Source organism: Rhea pennata, chromosome 24 (assembly GCF_028389875.1).
Source record: "Rhea pennata isolate bPtePen1 chromosome 24, bPtePen1.pri, whole genome shotgun sequence".
Lineage (NCBI taxonomy): Eukaryota > Metazoa > Chordata > Aves > Rheiformes > Rheidae > Rhea > Rhea pennata.
This window is the reverse complement of record NC_084686.1, coordinates 8,051,723-8,069,227: the sequence shown is the minus strand read 5'-3', so window position 1 is coordinate 8,069,227 and position 17,505 is coordinate 8,051,723. Positions and strand designations below refer to the sequence as shown.

General features: G+C 60.0%; 3 protein-coding genes across 7 annotated transcripts in view; 2 read left to right on the top strand and 1 right to left on the bottom strand.

Annotated features, from left to right (window-relative positions):
* Window positions 1-151: 151 nt before the first annotated feature.
* On the top strand, window positions 152-5,977 carry DDX25 (DEAD-box helicase 25). Of its 3 annotated transcripts, XM_062594593.1 has the most exons (12): window positions 152-173; window positions 278-323; window positions 1,330-1,386; window positions 1,533-1,668; window positions 1,768-1,860; window positions 1,952-2,054; window positions 2,735-2,849; window positions 3,154-3,331; window positions 3,692-3,929; window positions 4,366-4,528; window positions 4,607-4,795; window positions 5,293-5,977. In XM_062594593.1, the coding sequence occupies exons 5-12, from the start codon at window positions 1,799-1,801 to the stop codon at window positions 5,352-5,354; spliced, it is 1,110 nt and encodes a 369-aa protein (XP_062450577.1). In that variant the 5' UTR covers window positions 152-173; window positions 278-323; window positions 1,330-1,386; window positions 1,533-1,668; window positions 1,768-1,798; the 3' UTR covers window positions 5,355-5,977. The 3 variants fall into 3 exon arrangements, 2 of the variants coding, with proteins under 2 accessions (XP_062450577.1, XP_062450578.1); XM_062594594.1 differs by lacking the exons at window positions 152-173; window positions 1,768-1,860 and having other exon boundaries at window positions 228-323; XR_009960675.1 differs by lacking the exons at window positions 152-173; window positions 278-323; window positions 1,330-1,386 and having other exon boundaries at window positions 1,589-1,668; window positions 5,293-5,408; window positions 5,550-5,977.
* A 559-nt stretch (window positions 5,978-6,536) lies between these two features.
* VSIG10L2 (V-set and immunoglobulin domain containing 10 like 2) lies at window positions 6,537-10,579 on the top strand. Of its 2 annotated transcripts, XM_062594702.1 has the most exons (4): window positions 6,537-6,612; window positions 6,705-7,061; window positions 9,175-9,440; window positions 10,309-10,579. In XM_062594702.1, exons 1-4 carry the CDS (start codon window positions 6,537-6,539, stop codon window positions 10,489-10,491), a joined length of 882 nt encoding a protein of 293 aa, XP_062450686.1. In that variant the 3' UTR covers window positions 10,492-10,579. The 2 variants fall into 2 exon arrangements, 1 of the variants encoding a protein (XP_062450686.1); XR_009960696.1 differs by lacking the exons at window positions 6,537-6,612; window positions 6,705-7,061; window positions 9,175-9,440 and adding exons at window positions 9,827-9,842; window positions 10,083-10,205 and having other exon boundaries at window positions 10,309-10,398.
* Window positions 10,580-10,981: 402 nt separating this feature from the next.
* Window positions 10,982-17,505, bottom strand: part of CDON (cell adhesion associated, oncogene regulated) — a 56,406-nt gene continuing 49,882 nt past the window's right edge. For both annotated transcript variants that reach the window (XM_062594495.1, XM_062594496.1), the window contains exons 17-20: window positions 16,890-16,969; window positions 12,976-13,229; window positions 11,725-12,832; window positions 10,982-11,444 (exon numbers count right to left, since the gene is read on the bottom strand). In XM_062594495.1, coding sequence (XP_062450479.1) covers window positions 12,666-12,832; window positions 12,976-13,229; window positions 16,890-16,969 — 501 coding nt within the window. In that variant the 3' untranslated portion in view covers window positions 10,982-11,444; window positions 11,725-12,665. The remainder of the gene's footprint in view (window positions 11,445-11,724; window positions 12,833-12,975; window positions 13,230-16,889; window positions 16,970-17,505) is intronic.

Below are 17,505 nucleotides of genomic sequence, written 5' to 3'. Positions count from 1 at the left end.
CCGGCGCAGCCCGCCCGCGGGGGGGGCAGCGCAGGTTCGCGGCAGGCTCGCGCCGGCGGCGGGCGGGGCGGGGGCTCATGAATATTCATGAGCGCGCGGCGGCGCCGGTAACGGCCGCGGCCACCATGGGCTCGGCGGCGGCGGCGGGGGGCGCCGAGGGGCTGGCGCAGCGGGTGAGGGGCCCGGGACCCCCCCCCCCCGCTCCCCCCCTAGCACCCGGGACCCGCCCCGGGGACCCCCCCGCCCCGCTAACGCCGTCTCTCTCTTGCCCCCGCAGCTCGCCCCGCGCCGCGGCCGCCGCGACTTCTTCGTGCGCCGCCGCGGTAAGGGCCGCGCCGGGCCGGGCCTGGCCGCCGCCGGGGCCCTGCCCCGCGGGGGGCCTCGGCCCCACGGCCTCCTGGTCCCCCTGCCCCACTGTGGGCCTGGCTCCCCCTGCCCCATGGCGGACCCCAGGCCCCAGCCCCACGGCCTCCTGGTCCCCCTGCCCCACGGCAGGCCTGCCCCCCCCCCCGCCCCATCGTGGGCACCAGGCCCCAGTCCCACAGCCTCCTGGTCTCCCTGCCCCACGGTGGGCCCTTGCCCTCTGCCCCACGGCAGGCCTGGCTCCCCCTGCTCCGTGGCGGACCCCAGGCCCCAGCGCCACGGCCTCCTGGTCCCCCTGCCCCACGGCAGGCCTGGCTCCCCCTGCCCCATTGCGGACCCCAGGCCCCAGCCCCACGGCCTCCTGGTCCCCCTGCCCCACGGCAGGCCTGGCTCCCCCTGCCCCATGGCGGACCCCAGGCCCCAGTCCCACGGCCTCCTGGTCCCCCTGCCCCACGGCAGGCCTGGCTCCCCCTGCCCCATGGCGGACCCCAGGCCCCAGCCCCACGGCCTCCTGGTCCCCCTGCCCCACGGCAGGCCTGGCTCCCCACCCCACGGCATCCTGGCCCCCTCCCGCCCCACGGTGGGCCCCAGCCCCCTGCCCCACAGTATCCTGTCGCCCTGCCCCACAACAGGCCTGGCCCCTGCCCCATGGCATCCCACTCCCCTGCCCCATGGGGCCCTGTGAGCCCTGGCCCCCGACCCCGTGGCGTCCCATCCCCTGCCCCACGAGGCCGTGTGAGCCCTGTTCCCCCGCCACACAGTATCCCATCTCCCTGCCCCATGGTGTCCTGTGAGCCCTGGCCCCCTGCCCCATGGCGTCCTGACCTCATGCCCCATGGGGCCCTATGAGCCCTGTCAACCTGCCCCATAGCGGGCCCTGTCCGGGTGATGGGTGTGTGGGTTGGGAGGCGCTGGCTGAGGGCTATGGGGCTCAGCGGCAGCCTTTCCTTCCCCTGCGGGAGCCAGGCTATGCCAGCGACGACGATGACGAGGAGGAGGAGGAGGAAGAAGAGGAGGAGAGAGGTGGGTCTGGTGGCCGTGTCCTGGTGCCCCACGGCGCCTGGGCCAGCCGAGTTAGGGGGAGGGAGGGAGGAACCCGGCACCCAGCAGGTGCTGCGGCCCGGCCAGCCATGCCCGGCCGACGTGGCTCCCTGCCGCCCTCCTCGCAGCGGACCTGGCTGAAAGCTCCCTCCTGAACAAGCTCATCCGCACGTCCCTCGTGGAGTCCAGCCATCACGTGGAGGTGCTGCAGCGCGACCCCTCCTCGCCTCTCTTCTCCGTGAAAACCTTCGAAGAGCTGCCCCTGTGAGTGCACCGCAGCGGCGAGCGGGGACGCCCCATTCCTCCTGCCCGCCTAGCCTCCCCTGCGCCCCCCCCCCCAGCTTCCCTGCTTTCCCTTTCCAGGAAAAAAGAGCTCCTGCGGGGCGTTTACAACATGGGCTTCAACCGGCCCTCCAAAATCCAGGAGACGGCTCTGCCCATGATGCTGGCACACCCGTGAGGACAAGGCGCAAGGCCTCAGCGAGGGCGGGTGGGCGGGCAGCTGCACCGCGCCGGCCAGGCGCCTGAGCCGCCGCTTGCCTTGCAGGCCCCAAAATCTCATCGCCCAGAGCCAGTCGGGGACGGGCAAAACCGCAGCGTTCGCCTTGGCCATGCTGAGCAGAGTTAATGCTGCCGAGAGATACCCGCAGGTAACGGCGGCAGCGGCGGGATGAAAGGGGTCCTGGAGGCCTTGCCGTGTCTGCCCGGGGAGGGGGGGAGCTACAAGTCCTGGTGCTCCACGAAGCCGCTGGCTGAAAGCAGAGATTTTTTTTTTTTTTGCTTTCTAACAGCAAGTAGAGCCGAGGTTTACATATCCCGAATTTAAATCTGGGGGAACTTGCGGCCGTATTTAAAAGGCGTTTGAGCCGCGGGCGCTTGAGCAGCGCTTTTCCATAGCTCGGTTTACGGTGCGAGTCTCTGGTTGCTTCCGCGCTAACCTGAGTCTCTTCCCTAGATTTCGGTATCATCTATCTGAGCTGCTTATCGCAGGTTAAGGTCTCTAAGCGCAAAGGGACGAGGTAACTTAACCTGGCGCTTTAAAGCTGGCCGCGGAAGCCAAGGGCACCGCGCTCCCGGAAACACGTTTCCCCGGCAAAAAGAGTGACGCCGACTGTTGGCCGCCCAAACCCCTCCGGCTGGGTTGCGTTCCCAGCTTCCTCACCTCCAAATGCCACTGTCGCCCAGCCCCTTTCGGAGAAGCTGGGTGGCTTTTATATATCCCCCTGCACACACTTTTCCGATTTCGGGTCGTTTGCCCGGTCCCTCTCGCCCTAGCAGTGCCCTGCGCCTCTGAGCGCTTGCTGCTCATGGCTCCTTTTCCTTCTCCAAGTGCCTCTGCCTGGCTCCAACCTTCGAGCTGGCCCTGCAGATCGGGCGCGTGATCGAGAAGATGGGGCAGTTCTGTGTTAACATCAAAGTTACCTACGCTGTCCAAGGAAATAGAGGTGAGTCCTGCCCCGCAGCGGAGACATCGCTCCTGCAGGTGAGCGTGGGGTAAACACTCGGTGCCTCGAACGACCAGGCCCTCCGCGGGGTGCTTTGCACCCCTGTGGGAAAGCACGTGCCACTTTTGCCTGTGTATCCGCCCCCTGCTTCCTGCTGAGGAGTCTCCATAAAGATCCCCGGCTCCTTCCAAACTCCTTCCTTCACCCTTTTCTTGCTGGTTCCTCACCCCCAGCTGGTTGCAAACATCCCTGCTGCTGCTCCTGCGTGGGAGCTGGCCTGACGCGCTGTCCCCGTCTCCCGCAGTTCCTCCCGGCACCATGCTGGAGGAGCAGATCGTCATCGGCACCCCCGGGACCGTGCTGGACTGGTGCTTCAAACGCCGAATGCTCAACCTGAAGAAGATCAGCGTGTTTGTGCTGGACGAGGCCGACATCATGATCGACACGCAGGGCTTCTCCAGCCAGAGCATTCGCATTCAGAGGTCAGCTCGCCTCAAGCTTGAGCTAAGCCAGCGAGGTTTCGAGTAGTTGGTTGGTGGCAAAGGTTAAATCCCACGGTAAAAAAAAAAAAAAGAAAGAAAAAGAAACATCCAAATTAGTCACCAAAGCTGCTGAATAAACACTGTAACAGTGGAGGAGGTTTGCTGCAGTGAAAATTAGCTTCCCCCTATCAGCAGGCTCCCGATTTTGCTTAGTTCAGGGACCTGGGTTGCCCCTTCCAAACAAAACAGAACCAAAAAAAAAAAAAAAGCCGGTTTAAGTCACTTATTTAAGACTCTTCCATGTAACCTGACATCTCTGGCCAGCCCCAGGGATGCTCACGAGCCCTTCTGCCGCTCCAGGGTTTTGCCCAAGGACTGCCAGATGCTGCTCTTCTCCGCGACCTTCAAGAAAGCGGTGTGGAAGTTTGCGACGCAGCTCATCAGCAACCCCATCGTAATAAAGCTTCGCCAGGAGGAGCTCGCCCTGAGCACCATCAGGCAGTACTACTTTGTGTGCGAGAGCCGCGTGGAGAAGTACAGAGCCCTGTGCAACATCTACGGCAGCATCACCATCGGCCAGGCTATCATCTTCTGCCAGGTAAAGTGGCGGCTGCCCTGTCCCGCCGGGCAACCGCCGTCGTACGGCCGAGCCGGCAGGGAGGGCGGCTTCCCCGCGTTCCCCCTGGCCCCTCGGCTTTGCCTGGTGTTTGTGGGCAGCAAACGCCAAAAAAAGAGAAAAAAAAATAAGCCCCAAAAGCCATTTTAGTGGTGGAGATGGCACCAGCGCGGCATCCGCGGGGACCGTCGAATGGAAGCGGTGGCGGGCTGCTTGCGCCGCCCGTGCCGAGCCGGGCTCCTCGCCGCTCCGCGTCCTTCCTGCCTCTTTTTGAGGCTCTGCCTGCGCAGAGGCGCCCGGGGTGGGGGCCGCCCCGAGAGGAGCAGGGGGGCCGGGGAGGACGGCACGGAGCGAGGGCGGGGTGGGGGGGAGAGCCTTGCCGAAGGATTGCCAGCGCCTGCCTCTCCCGGCCGGCCAGACACGGAAGATGGCGGAGTGGCTGTCGCTGGAGATGACCGAGGACGGGCACCGGGTGGCCATGCTGACGGCCGAGCTGACGGTGCAGCAGCGGGCTGACGTGATCCAGAGGTTTCGCGACGGCAAGGAGAAGGTCCTCGTCACCACCAACGTCTGCGCTAGAGGTACGGCCCCCGCCGGCGGGCGGGCACGCGGGCGTCCCGGTGCTTCGCGGGCACCAGACATCCTTTCCTTCCTCGCAGGGATCGACGTGAAGCAGGTCACCATCGTGGTGAACTTCAACCTCCCCGCCAACCTGAAGAAGCAGCCCGACTTCGAGACCTACCTGCACCGCATCGGGCGGACGGGCCGCTTCGGGAAAAAGGGCATCGCCTTCAACATGGTCGAAAGCCGCAACCTGTACCTCGTGCGCATGATAGAGGAGCATTTCCGTGAGTGAGCCGGGCGGCCGCCCGCCGGCTGAAGCCGAGTAGCCGGAATCGCCGCAGCGAGGGGCGAAGAAATTGCTGCTCCGCAGCGCTTTTGCAGATCAGGCCGCCTCTCGGCTCCCGGTGCCCGTTCGCCCCGAGGGTTTTGTGGGGGGGGGGAAAGCAAGGTTATCGCAACCTTTTGGCCTGCACAAAACCTTTCGGCTTGCCTCCAAAAAACGGCCTTTTCTTTTTTTCTGGCTTTAAAGCCGACCGTAGCGTTGGGATTCGGGAGCCGGGGCGGTCATCGAAACGCTCCCTGCTCCGCCAGTGCCCGGGCAGGCAGCAACTCTGCCCCGGAGCGCTGCCGGTTTTATCCCTGATCCCAAGTGAAAGCGGAGCGCAGAAGCCTCCGCTTTGTCCCTGCTTTAGTCAACCAGGTCCCGGCGTCGCTGGCTCGCGAGCCGAGTCTCCGTTTTACCCCGCTTGTATCCAGCATGGAAAATTATTTCTTTTCCCAGAGACTGAGATCAAGAGGCTGGACCCAGAAGACATGGATGAGCTGGAGAAGATTGACGCGTGATGAGCGGGCGCTCGCTCCTCCACAGCCGGTTTGGGGTTGAAAAGAAGATTTAAGGTGAAGTTTTGTAGTTGCCTTCTTGCAGAGGCCTGTTATTTTGTTGTGTGGTTTTAGGGAGGGTTAAAAAAAAAAAAAAAAAGGAAAAAGAAAAACCCTCAGATCCAGAAATTCTCATGGTTGCTTTCCGTGTTTCCTGAGGCTCCGAGCTCTGCCTGGCTTGGCGAAGGGCTCGAGGCTGCGCAGGGCCCTCAACCGGGGCGGCTTGCTGCAAAAACGCACCTGGGTGCGCACGGCGCAGATGACGACCGGCAACTTGCCCGTGGAGGCTGCCGGCAGCGAGGGTGCCTGGCTCGGCGGCAGCGGTTCCGGCACAAAAACCGGGGAGAAAAACTCAAGCGGCTCCCCCCCCCCAAAAAAAAAGCCGGAGAGAGCAGCGAGGTAGGGAAATAATCCCAACCCGCTAGATGGCAGCAGGAATTCGGAACGGAGCCGCCGTGCCAAATCCTCCCCACGCGGCTCCGGCCGGAGGATTTGGCACGTCGCCCCTCGTGCCCGCTGCGCGCTCGGGGGCTCCCTTCGCTCTTGCCAAGCCAAAGCCACCTGCAATAAAACGGAATTGCAAATAATTCCCGGGGTGCTGCTGCTTCTCCCGTGCTTTTCCTGGCAGGCAGAAGTGTGTGTGTGTGTGTGTGTGTGTGTGTGTGTGTGTGTGTGTGTGTGTGTGTGTGTGTGTGTGTGTGTGTGTGTGTGAGAGAGAGAGAGTCCGTCCGTCCGTCCGTCCGTCCCCACCAGGCACGGTGTTTTGCAGCAGTCAGAAACCACTCCAGGCGGGATTGCACGGGGAAGCGGGATAACGCGGCGGGGTTTGATGCAAAAAACCCGCCCGTTTGGAGGAGCCGCCGTCCCCGTCCCACCGGATTAATTCCTCCAGCTTTTGCGGCTCCATGAATGTTTCATGGTGGCGGGGATGAAATATCAAACGCGGCGGGCGCCAAGAAAGCCCCCGCGCCCACTCCTGCCGCGAGCGCACCCGTCCTCAGCCGCCGGGGTTGCGGCGCGCCGGGCGGCCTCAGGTTTCGGCAGCCCGATGAATAATTGAGGGTGACTCCGGAGGGTGGCGGCGGCGGGGAGTAACCGGAGCCGCCGCGGGGGCTCCGGGGAGCCCGTGTGCACGGACATGGCGCCATGGAGCGGGGCCGGCTGCCGCCGCCGCGCTGGACGGGGCCCTGGGTGCTGTGGCTGCTGCCGGCGCTGGCGGGCGGTGAGGCGCCGCGGGGGGAGCTGCCAGCGGCGGCAGAGGTTGGGGGGGGGGGTGCGCTGAGACCTGCCCAACTCGGCGCCGTCCCCGGGCAGGCGAGCTGCTGGCGGCGGACGAGGGCGCCTACGAGGAGCGGACGGTGACGGGCGTGCGGGGCCGGGCAGTGGAGCTGGCGTGCGGGCCGCCGGTGCCGCCCGCCGCCGTGGTCTTCTGGAGCTTCGCGGGGCTGCCGGGCACGGCGGGGCCGCCGCGGGCCGTGGCGGTGGCGGCCGGCGGCCGGGCGGCGCTGGCCCCCGGCGCCGGCGCCCTGGGCCGGCCCAGCGTGCGCAACGGCACCCTGCGCCTGGGCCGCCTGCGCCCGGCCGCCCAGGGCCGCTTCCTCTGCCAGGCGCTGCGGCCCGAGCGGGGCGGCCTGCGCGCCGCCTACGCCGCCGTGCGCCTCCGCGTGCTCGGTGAGCCCCCGCCGCGCCCCGCCGGCCCCTGCTGCACCCCGCTAGCCCCTGCTGCACCCCACTAGCCCCCGCCGCGCCCCGCCGGCCCCTGCTGCACCCCGCCAGCCCCTGCTGCACCCCACTAGCCCCCGCCGCGCCCTGCCGGACCCTGTTGCTTCCCCCTAGCCCCTACTGCACCCCACTAGTCCCCACCACGCCCCGCTGGCCCCTGCTGCACCCCACTAGCCCCCACCATGCCCTGCTAGCGCCTGCTGCCTCCCCCAGCCCATATTGCGCCCCCCCACCATGCCCCGCTAGCCCCTGCTGCCTCCCCCAGCCCCTACCGCACCCCACTAGCCCCCAGCGTGCCCTGCTAGCCCCTACTGCCTCCCCCTAGCCCCTGCTGTGCCCCACTAGCCCCTACTGCACCCCACTAGTCCCCGCCGCGCCCCGCTGGCCCCTGCTGCACCCCACTAGCCCCCCCACACCCTGCTAGCCCCTGCTGCCCCCCCAGCCCATACTGCACCCCACTAGCCCCCACCATGCCCTGCTAGCCCGTTGCCTCTCCAAGCCCATATTGCAACCCCCCCGCTAGCCCCTGCTGCCTCCCCCTAGCCCCTACTGCACCCCATTAGCCCCTGCTGTGCCCTGCTAGCCCCTGCTGCCTCCTCTTAGCCCATATTGCACCCCACTAGCCCCTGCTGCCAGCCCCCTAGCCCATATCACACCCCACTAGCCCCCACTGCACCCCGCTAGCCCCTGCTGCCTCCCACTAGCCAGTATTACCCGCCTGCTAGCCCGTACTGCCAGCCCCCAGCCCATATTGCACCCTGCCAGCCTCTGCTGTCTCCCACTAGCCCCTATTACACCCTGCTAGCCCATATTGCCCCCCCCAGCCCCTGCTGCACCCTGCTAGCCGATATTGCCACCCCACTAGCCCACTAGCCCATATTGTCAGCCCACCGGCCAACATACCACCCAGCCAGCCCACCCAGCATCCCACTAGCCAGCCAGCAACTCCCCCCCAGCTAGCGCAGCGCCTCACTAGCCCCTCCGGCGTCCCGCTAGCCACCGTATCCCTGAGCAGCCGGCCCAGCACCCCGCTAGCCGCCATCTCACACCCCATTAAACCCCCCCCCCCCACTAGCCACGCCAGCGGCTCACTAGCCCATGGAGCAGCTCCTGCCCACCAGCCACCAGGGCCTCCCGCTAGCCACCTCTCCCTGCCCGCTAGCCCGGACCCTCCCCGCGCTAGTCACCCCCCCCCCCAACAGCCTGTTTATGAGCCGGCTCGTTAGCCACTCGCCCGGCTTTCCGGGCAACGGCGGGAAAGGAAGGACTGGGGGGGGGGGGAGGGGAGGATTTGGGATTGGGAAAGGAGGGATTTGGGGTGGGAAAAGAGGAATTTGAGAAAGGAGGGATTTGGGTGGAAAAATGAAGGATTTGGGGAGGGAAAAGAAGGGGATGTGGGGTGGGAAAAGGGATTTGGGGCTGGGAAAGGAAGGATGTGGGAGTGTGGAGAAAATATGGATATGAGTTTAGAAAAGGGGATTTGTGTGGGAAAAGAGGGATCTGGGGTTGGGAAAGGAGGGACCTACGGTGAGAAGGGGGGGGGACGTGGGGTGGGAAAGGAGGGATTTGGGGTGGGAAAAAGGGTTGGGATTTGAGGAAGGGATTTGGGTGGGAAAGGAGGGATGTGATACTGCAAAAAGAGGGATTGGGGAGCGTGGAAAAAAAAAACATGGATGAGAGTTTGAGAAAGGGGATTTGGGGGTGGGAAAGGTGGGGGGGAGAGAGGGATACAGAACGGGTAAAAGCGGGATGTGGGGGTGGGCAAATAAGAGATTTGGGATTGGGAAAGGAGGGATTTGGGGATGGGGGGGAAAAAGGGATTTGGGGAGTGTGGAAAAAAAGACGGCCGAGTTTGGAAAAGCAGATTTGGGATTTGGGGCTGGAAGAAGAGGGACGTAGGTGGGAAAGAAAAGGGCCGTAGCGTCGGAAAAAGAGGGCGGCGGGGTGGGAAAGGAGGAGGGACGCGGGATGGGAAAGGGGGAACGGCTCGGGCGGTGGGGAAGGGGGGAGCTGGGTGGGCCGGGAGCAGCGGGCGGCTTCCCACGGCGGCGCGGCCCCGCAGTGCCCGTGTCGAAGCCGGCGGTGCGGCCGGCGGCGGCGGCGGTGGCCGAGGGGGCGGCGGCGGCGCTGCGCTGCGCCGTGCGCGAGGGCTCGGCCCCACTGCGCTTCTCGTGGCGCCGCCGGCGCCGCCGCCGCGACGAGGACGAGGACGACGAGGAGGAGGACGAGGAGGAGGACGAGGAGGAGGGCGGGAGCGGCGCGGCGCTGCGGCTGGCGCCCGCCGCCCGCCGCCACGCCGGCTGGTGGGCCTGCACGGCGCGCAACGAGGTGAGCAGCCGCAGCAGCGCGCCCGCCTTCCTCGACGTGGCCTGTGAGTGTCGGCGCGGCGGCGGGGAGGGCGACGGCGGGCGCCGCCGCCGCCGCGCGGGCTCACGGCCGCCCCTCTCGCCGCAGACGGCCCCGACGCGCCCGTGATCACGGCGGGCGGCGGCGGCGGCGGGCGGCGGGCGCTGGCGGCCGCCGAGGGGGCGGCGCTGGTGCTGCGCTGCCGGGCGGCCTCGCGCCCGCGCTGCCGCTACGCGTGGCTGCGCGACGGCGGCCGCCTGGGGCGCGGCCCCACGCTGCCGCTGCCGCGCCTCGCCCGCGCCCACGCCGGCACCTACGCGTGCGTGGCGCGCAACCCCCGCCTGCGCACCCGCGCCCGCGCCGCCCTGCGCCTCGCCGTGCGCCGTGAGTACCGCCACCCCGGCCCCTTCGCCAGCCCCCGGTGCCGGGCCCAGTCCCAGCTCTCCCTTGTTCACACCGCTCCCAGTTTGGAACCCTCAGTAGGTTTCAGAGTGAACAGGCCAAGGCTCCTGCTCCCTCAGCGCCCTGGGGCGGGACGAGCTGGGGAGGGCGCTGCAGGGCCCGGCCCCGGGGGGCTCCTCCTCCTCCGCGCCGCCGGGGCTGACAGCGGCCGCTCTCCCGCAGCCCGGCGGCCCGTCGCCTCCTACGTGGCCGTGCCGGGGGCGGCCGCGGCGGGGATGCTGCTGGCCGCCGCCGCCGCGCTGCTGGCCGCCCGCTACGTCGCCCGCCACCGGGACCAGCACCCCCGTGAGTGGCGCGGCCGCCCGTCCATCTGCGTGTGCGGCAGCACCGCTGCCGCTCGCGGGGCTCCTGCTGGGAGCCTCCTCCGTATCCGTCTGTCTGTCTGCAGGGCTGCACGAGCTGCTGTTCCGGGCCGGCCCTGCCGCGGCGCCGAGGGAGGCTGCCGAGCCGCCAGCGACCGTGGCTGCGGCGGTGCCGCCGTGAGGCAGCCCGGGGCCCTGTCCCCATCCTTCCGCCCCCTTCCCCTCTGCCGGCAGCCCTGCCGCCGCTCCGCGCTCGTCCCGAAGCTTAAATAAACGTTTCGTCTCAGTCCCTCCGGTGTGCGGTTACTAAGGGGGCGCCCACGGAGCGAAGCTCCTGCCAAGGGCCCGGCCGAGCTACGCACCGTTTCCCCGAGGGACAGCGCAATCCCTTCGGAAAACACCTCCCGTTTTTCCGTGCGCTGCAGGACCTGCGGCACGGAGGAGCTGCGGCAAGGTGGAGGGGATCGTGCCGCAGGGGAACGGCTTTTTCGGAGGCCGATCAGAGAGGGGGGGGAAGTTTTCCCACTTTTATTTTTTTAAACTAGGAAAAGGCAGCCGGCGCAGAGCCGCGCTCCCGAACGAAGAGGGAGCAGCGATGCGCAGGGAGCGGGGCCTTCCAGCCTCTCCCGGGTAGGGGGCAGTCGGAGCCTACGGATTTTACAGCCCAGAGAGCACAAGGCGGAGAAGGAGTTAGCGTTATGCACCCAGCATCACGCCGAGACAACACGCAACCCCTGAAAGAAAATTCAAGGCAAAACATAACATTTTCATAAATAAAATACGATTAAAAGGGGGTAGGGGGGAGTAAAAACACACTTAGAGTGTCGCTCAATACAAACGAAGCCTCCAGCCTCCTCCTGCGCCGGATCGAATCGCTCCTTCGGCAAAGCCGGCGGCTGCTGCTCGGCTCTTGGCGCCGAGCAGAAGCGGCACCGGCCTGCGCAGCAACCCGCACCCACCCCCTAAGCCCTCCTTAAGGGCTCTGGATTATATATAAATATGTACTATTATATCACACACAAACCGCGCGTTGCGGATTTTATGGAGGAACCCTCGTGCTGCGCGCACAACGGCGCTTTGACGGCCGCGGCCCCCGGGGCTCTTGGCGAGGCGCAGAGCGGTTTTCTCGGCAGGACCCGCTGCACCTGCAGTGGCGGTGCGCGATCGCCCCGAGGCGCCGGGCCGGCTTCGCTTCCTCCCTTCCCCAATGCCGGAGCCAGAGCTAGGGGGGAAAAGAGAGAGAGAGGGGGGAAAAAAAAAAGAGAGAATTACACATTATACATAATACATGCATACACACTTGTTCCATTAAAAGGAGGCTGCACATGCATCGCCTGGGGGCAGCTGTAATTGTAATTTATGCACCTCATTTCTGGGGTGAGGTGCTCTGATTTTTGGACCGGGCGCTTTACAAGCGCAGGTTTGTTTTATTTACTGATTAAATTTGGAGGGGAGGGGAAGGGAAAAATAAAATAAAAAGCAGTTGACATTGCAACACCTACATCATGCCACGCGTGCCGTTTCTGCAAGGCCGGCAGGCGAGCCGGAGCGGCTCCTCTAACTCCGGAGGCAAAGGCAAGCGTTGCAGCACCTCCTCTTCCCTTCTCTCTCCGCGACCCAGGAGTCGAATCGCAGCCGAACCTCGCTGCGCCCTGCCAGGCGGGTTGCAAAGGAGCCGATTTCGCCTTTTGCGGTGGCGAGGGGAAAAGCAGCAGCAGAGCCTGGCGCGGCGCGACGACCTCGGGGCACGCGAGCGCCGCGCGCTGGGAGCGCGTCTCGCGGGACTCGGGGATCGCCGGCCGCGCGACCGAGCCGCTCCGAACGGCGCAGACACGAGCGGAGGGGTCCCTCGGGAGGCGAGACAGGCCACGCGCTTCTGCGCTCGCTGGACTACCTAAACACCGGCCAGCGGCTAACAATGCAGACAGCAGCCGCGTTTCCTGAGCTCCGCTTCCGAAGCCGCACCGAATTCGCCCGGTCCTCCCCTCCGGCGCGTCAGCTGGGGTTCGCTCGCCTGCCCACAGTCCTTTTTTGTTTTTCTTTTTTTCTTTTTTGCCCTCTTGCCATCAGGTTCTTCCTAGCAAAACCGTAAGGCGTTCGTGGAAACATTCACTGCCTCCCTCCTCCAAAGTGCTTCTCCCACTGGTAATACTCCATGGAAAGCACACTACATATTTCCCTTTTTTCTTTATATTATTACTTTTTTTTTTTAACACATAATCAGGCCAGTTTCTTTGTGTATGGGCGGGGGGGGGGGAAGGAATTTCAAGGCATAAATAATATAAAAAGGCAACCATTTTAAAAACGAGATACATTCATATGACACTACTACAAAAAAATAAATAGTGACTCTCTCTGTTATAATTAACCTCCCTCCATCAGTCCCTTTGAGCGAACTCTGCTGTGCAGTTACTGGCTTTAGGTGGAGAAAACGGTCGCTTCCTCAGGTCTCCTGTAGCTGGAGCTGTCGAAGGTCCCCAGAACTGTTTAAAGTGACTCCGGATGATTTCCATGCTGGCTTTTCGTTACAGTCCCTTGCAACAGGCTGCAGGATAAGGGGACTCCAGCTCAGGATGTGGTTCGATGTTTCTGAATGCACACAGCGCTCACCTGCAAAGCGAGAGCGAGTCGAGGTCGGGTTTTCTTTTGGCATGTTCTCTCCACTTTCAGCTCATTCAACCCACAAGCACACACACACACAAAGTGCAGGTTAAGACACCGTGCAAAGCACAGCCAGGCGCTGTTCCGCTTACCTTCGGGGTAATCTACGGAGAGCCGACGCGTGCTTTCCTGACAGCAGGAATGCTGGCCGCAGGGCTGCTCCGCTCGCTCTTTGCTGCCGTCCTCCAGCCGGGCGCTGCACTCCGGCACCGCGGAGGCTAAGCACATGGCCACCATGACGTGGTTCAGGGGCTTCATCTCCAAACTGTCCTGCTGATAAGGTGCTACGACGGGCACGACGGGTAAGGCACTACTGCCGAAAGTGCCATTGGCTTTAGTGAAGCACCTGGAGACATAAGGCAAAACCAGAATTAGTCAGAGAGGCCTCATCACTCACACGTTTCTGCTTCCCACCGCTGAAGACATTTTGAGAAACTGCAATTTTTAAGTACTTCACCATGTGTCATTTACTGTAACAACAGTGAGTGAGTTTGCCAAATAAGTCTTAAATATATTTTTGGATCAATCATGATGTGAGTAAAAGAATTAAGAGTTTTTTCCCCCTCCCAACAGGCAGCTGAAAACATTCAAAACATTTTCACAGTTATTTCCCCCACCTACTGTGGCCCGATGACCCAAACCGCAAGGCCACTTCTCTATCGGCCCCACAAAACAAGTTTTCATTGCCGAGAAAAAGGCCTCAAGTCTGCAGCCCCTACTCAAGCACCTTAGAAAATAAATGCTTAGTGTTAGGATGAGCTCAAATTAAAAATATATTTGTAACATTGAGTAGCAGACAAACTTCCGGCGCGTGACCAGTTACAGGTTTACTTCTGAACAGGAATCCATCCGGAAATTGGTGAGCGCATTCTTCCAAGTCAGCTCATTTTCACAACCATCTCTGGCCACAAGAAGAGGCCGCGCATGCTTCAGAGCTTTCTGGGCAATTTGCAGCACAACTTTCGCAGAGCTAAAATACCTATCGTATCTGTACTGAATGAAAACAGCTGGGACGCTGATGTATCTACAAAGCTACAAAACGCAAAAACTGGAACCAGGGAGCTGGCTGTTGAGCTGCTGTAGCTGGTTTATCCGGTAGCGCAAACTGTTTCTTTTGAAGGATTCTGCCCCAAAACTGAGCAGAGGCAACCTTTCCGCTGCTGGCAAGGGCAAAAAGCTTGCTTTTGACATCAGTGGCGACAGGGCAGCTGCAACCACAAACTGCTTTGACAGCAGCGGATCCCGCAGCAAAATGCAAAATGGGTTTAATACGTGCAGATTTGCAAGCAGTGCCAAGGAGCTTGGCAATTACTGTCCAGCTCCCATGAAACGTTTTCATTCCATTAAAAGGTCACAGCGATGGGCAAAAGCAGAGGAACCTTTACTACCAGCTTCTTTAGAGCCTCAGTTTACTCTTCTCGCCCGCAAAGTGCGATCAGTATCGCCAGAACTGAAGGGAAACCAAACAGCCGCTATAAACTGAACACAGACCAACTTTCTCGACACAGAAGGGCAGCGTGTTTCCCGTGCAGCAGATGTTTTTTTCACAGACAGTCTGGAACGAGTCAAAACATGAGATGAGAGCTGAAGCGGGAGTTTGGGTTCCCCCCAAGGACCTCTCTGCAGGGTGGGGCACCCCCAGAAACCTGCTGCCCTCTCAAGCAGCCCTAGGGCAGAGTAGCACCTTGTCTCGCAGCAGCTTCCCCGTTTTGTCCTTCCGCTGGCAGAGCGGTCTCCGAATCATTCCTCCAAGTACCAAAATACCACAAAAGCCACTGAAGAATCCACATGAAACACATCTGGTCTTCAAACAAATCCATTTATTAGTTTGCATTTCTTTCCACAGAGGTTTCGACTACACTCGCTTATTATTTTTTAAAAAAAAGATTCTAAGAGAAAACCATTTTAAAAATGTTTGGTTTTGCATGTTTACGGGACTTCCCTTTAAAAAAGGCAGATGTCAGTATAATTCTCTGTACTAGTGTGAATGAAGATGCACAACATCCCATTCAGCTTTTTAAATAACCGCATTCCGATGGAAACTAGTCCTACATGTCCAAAGCGGAGCACATGTAAAACCTCCACTGCAGAAAACGCATCTCGCGTTGCATCTCTGCGCTCAAATCCAGTGTCAAACTGAACCTGACCGACCAGCCCCCGTCAGGATGGCTTAAGAGCTGGGCAAACAGGATGACAGCAGCTCACTTGGAATGCCTTTTTTTCAGATTTGTGGTCAAAAAAAGACGTGCCACAGCAAAGTGAATTTGCAAGAGAGAACTTGCAAACAGGTGAACTCCTGTGCAACAACTGTGTTTGACAAAACTTTAAAAAGCGGTAAAAAATTACCAGACAATGGAGGGGGAAAAAAAAAAAAAAAAGACAGTTCTTGGTCCTAACATGATAAGCCAAAGTTACGCTTATCTTCCAAGCTTTGTCCGCAACAGCAAAACGGGTATTCACATTTCAGCAACTCCTACCTCTGTGGCAAGCCTCCACGAGCAGTAATGAGAGCATAAAGTGCTTATTTAAACAGAAGACCAAAGATTTCACCATTGTAAGAACCTGCTCCGAGATGGCTATTGCTGAAACCAGCCCTGGTAGCCGGCAATTAAATACGCGGAACTGTCAGAATCCATTCCTTTGCACGCCGTCAAAATTCACCCCAGCTACTAAATTAACCCCATATCAGCAGCAATTCCAGGTGTTCGGTGGAAACAAACCCCACTGATCTAGGGACTGGCAGCATCAAGGCGGAGTGTACAGCGAGGCCAAATGCACCCGAAATGTTCCTGAGTGGTGCAAAGATGGGGTAAGAAGCCCAGCCCCTGATTTCCACCTGCCAAAACCTACTTACTTGACCATGCTAACCGCTAAGGCCTTTCTCCTCCTCCCTGTAAACGTAAGTCTCAGGCCTCTGGCACAATATTCAGACACACTTCCGGTTCCCTCTGTTCCCTTCTCCCTTGTCCTCCTTTCAGGCCCCCACCGTGAGGAGCTGAATTAAGTGGTCCCAGCTCCCAAATGGCTGCGCATCTCTTGCCAAATGGAGGTTAATATTCCCCGTTGGGGCGGGCGGCTGTACAGGACAGCTTGTTTCTGTATCAAGCAGTCAAATATAGAACAGGGTTCTGCAGATTCAAAGTTCAAACACTGCTGATGACCCATCTGGGAAGGATGCCGCAGTGGCGTGGGGCACATCCCATTTTTCCTAGCTTCTTAAAAAAAAAAAGAGCAATTAAAAGTGTTGATATGCTTAAAACTGGAAAATAACTTTAGGTTTTATTTTAAATCATTAAAGTAATCAGAGATCTTGTCAAAAACTTGGATTTTTTTTTTTTTTTTTTTGATTTTCAAAGTCAAAAACCTAATAGAAATCCAGACTGCCAACTACAGCATGGAAGATGGGATGTTCCTGTATCTCTGCAAACAAACAAAACAAAAAAACCCTTCTTTCTCAAGCAGAAATACATCCCACACTGACGATGGCCGGCCCAACTTCTACTGAAGGCCCAAAACATCCTAAATCTAATGTTTTACAGAGAAACGTGCTGCAAAACCAGCACTGCCACTCTAGTTTGTTGGCATTCTTAAAAGAATGGCAGGAAGTGCAAAATACAAAAGACTGGTTAGATTGCGTATGACAAACCGTCCTTTTCACCCCTCCACATGGTGCAGATTTTGCTCTCTCAGAATTGACGTAAACACAGAATAAAAGGTTTAAAAGAAATCCAGCACCCAACTTAGTTAAAAAAAAAAAAAAAAAGTGAGAGAACCAGCTGATTATTTTGAGCAAAATAAGGTCCAGGGGTCACTGCACTCATTTTACTCTGTCTCACCAATATCAAGCGGTTGCTTCTCCAGAGCCATGACAAAACACAGGCGCCTGCTCTGCATCCTCACTCAGGGCTCAAGCTCTCTGCTTTTGCTTTCCCATCTTTAAGCTGGGACGTAAAGCAAGGGCTTTTGTTTGCAAGAGGCCTGCAGTTCCGTGCAAGCTGTACGGTACCTGTTATTGTTGCGGCAGTTTCGGCAGTTGATGCACTCGGAGGGATCAGTCTGAGGCACTGCTGTGTACATCCCACCGCCCTGAAGAAGGAAGGAGTCAGGAAATCAACTGCTATTCAAGCACTCAAGTCACTCATAAAGAAGGCAGATCAGTTTATGCGAGCGCCCCCAGAACTTGATTTTCAAACTCTAATCACCTTATCAAGCTTCACTTCTGTGGCCTGCAACGGGGCATGGCAACACTAAGCTATTATACACAGTCGAGCAGCAGTGGGTTTTTTTTTTTTTTTTTTTGCCAGCATGTGCGTCAGAGTAAAGTAAATAACTAACTTAGACAAGCATGTGGTAATTTCCCTGGTCTGTTTTCAGCTTAATATACTCAGGTTTAATTTAATAAACACACTGTAAATATGTTTATTTTTAACACTGATGACAGACACGAAAGCAAATTCCTGCTCATTAGCAAACTGTGCCCGTTTGGGGAGCCAGAGCATTAACCTTGCAGGGCTGATGTCACAACATAAACCCATCCCACTTCCCTGCAATTACTCCGATTAGATCAGTTGACTTCGCTACACTGATTTTTAAAACACCTAATATTTTTACAGATGGGGTAA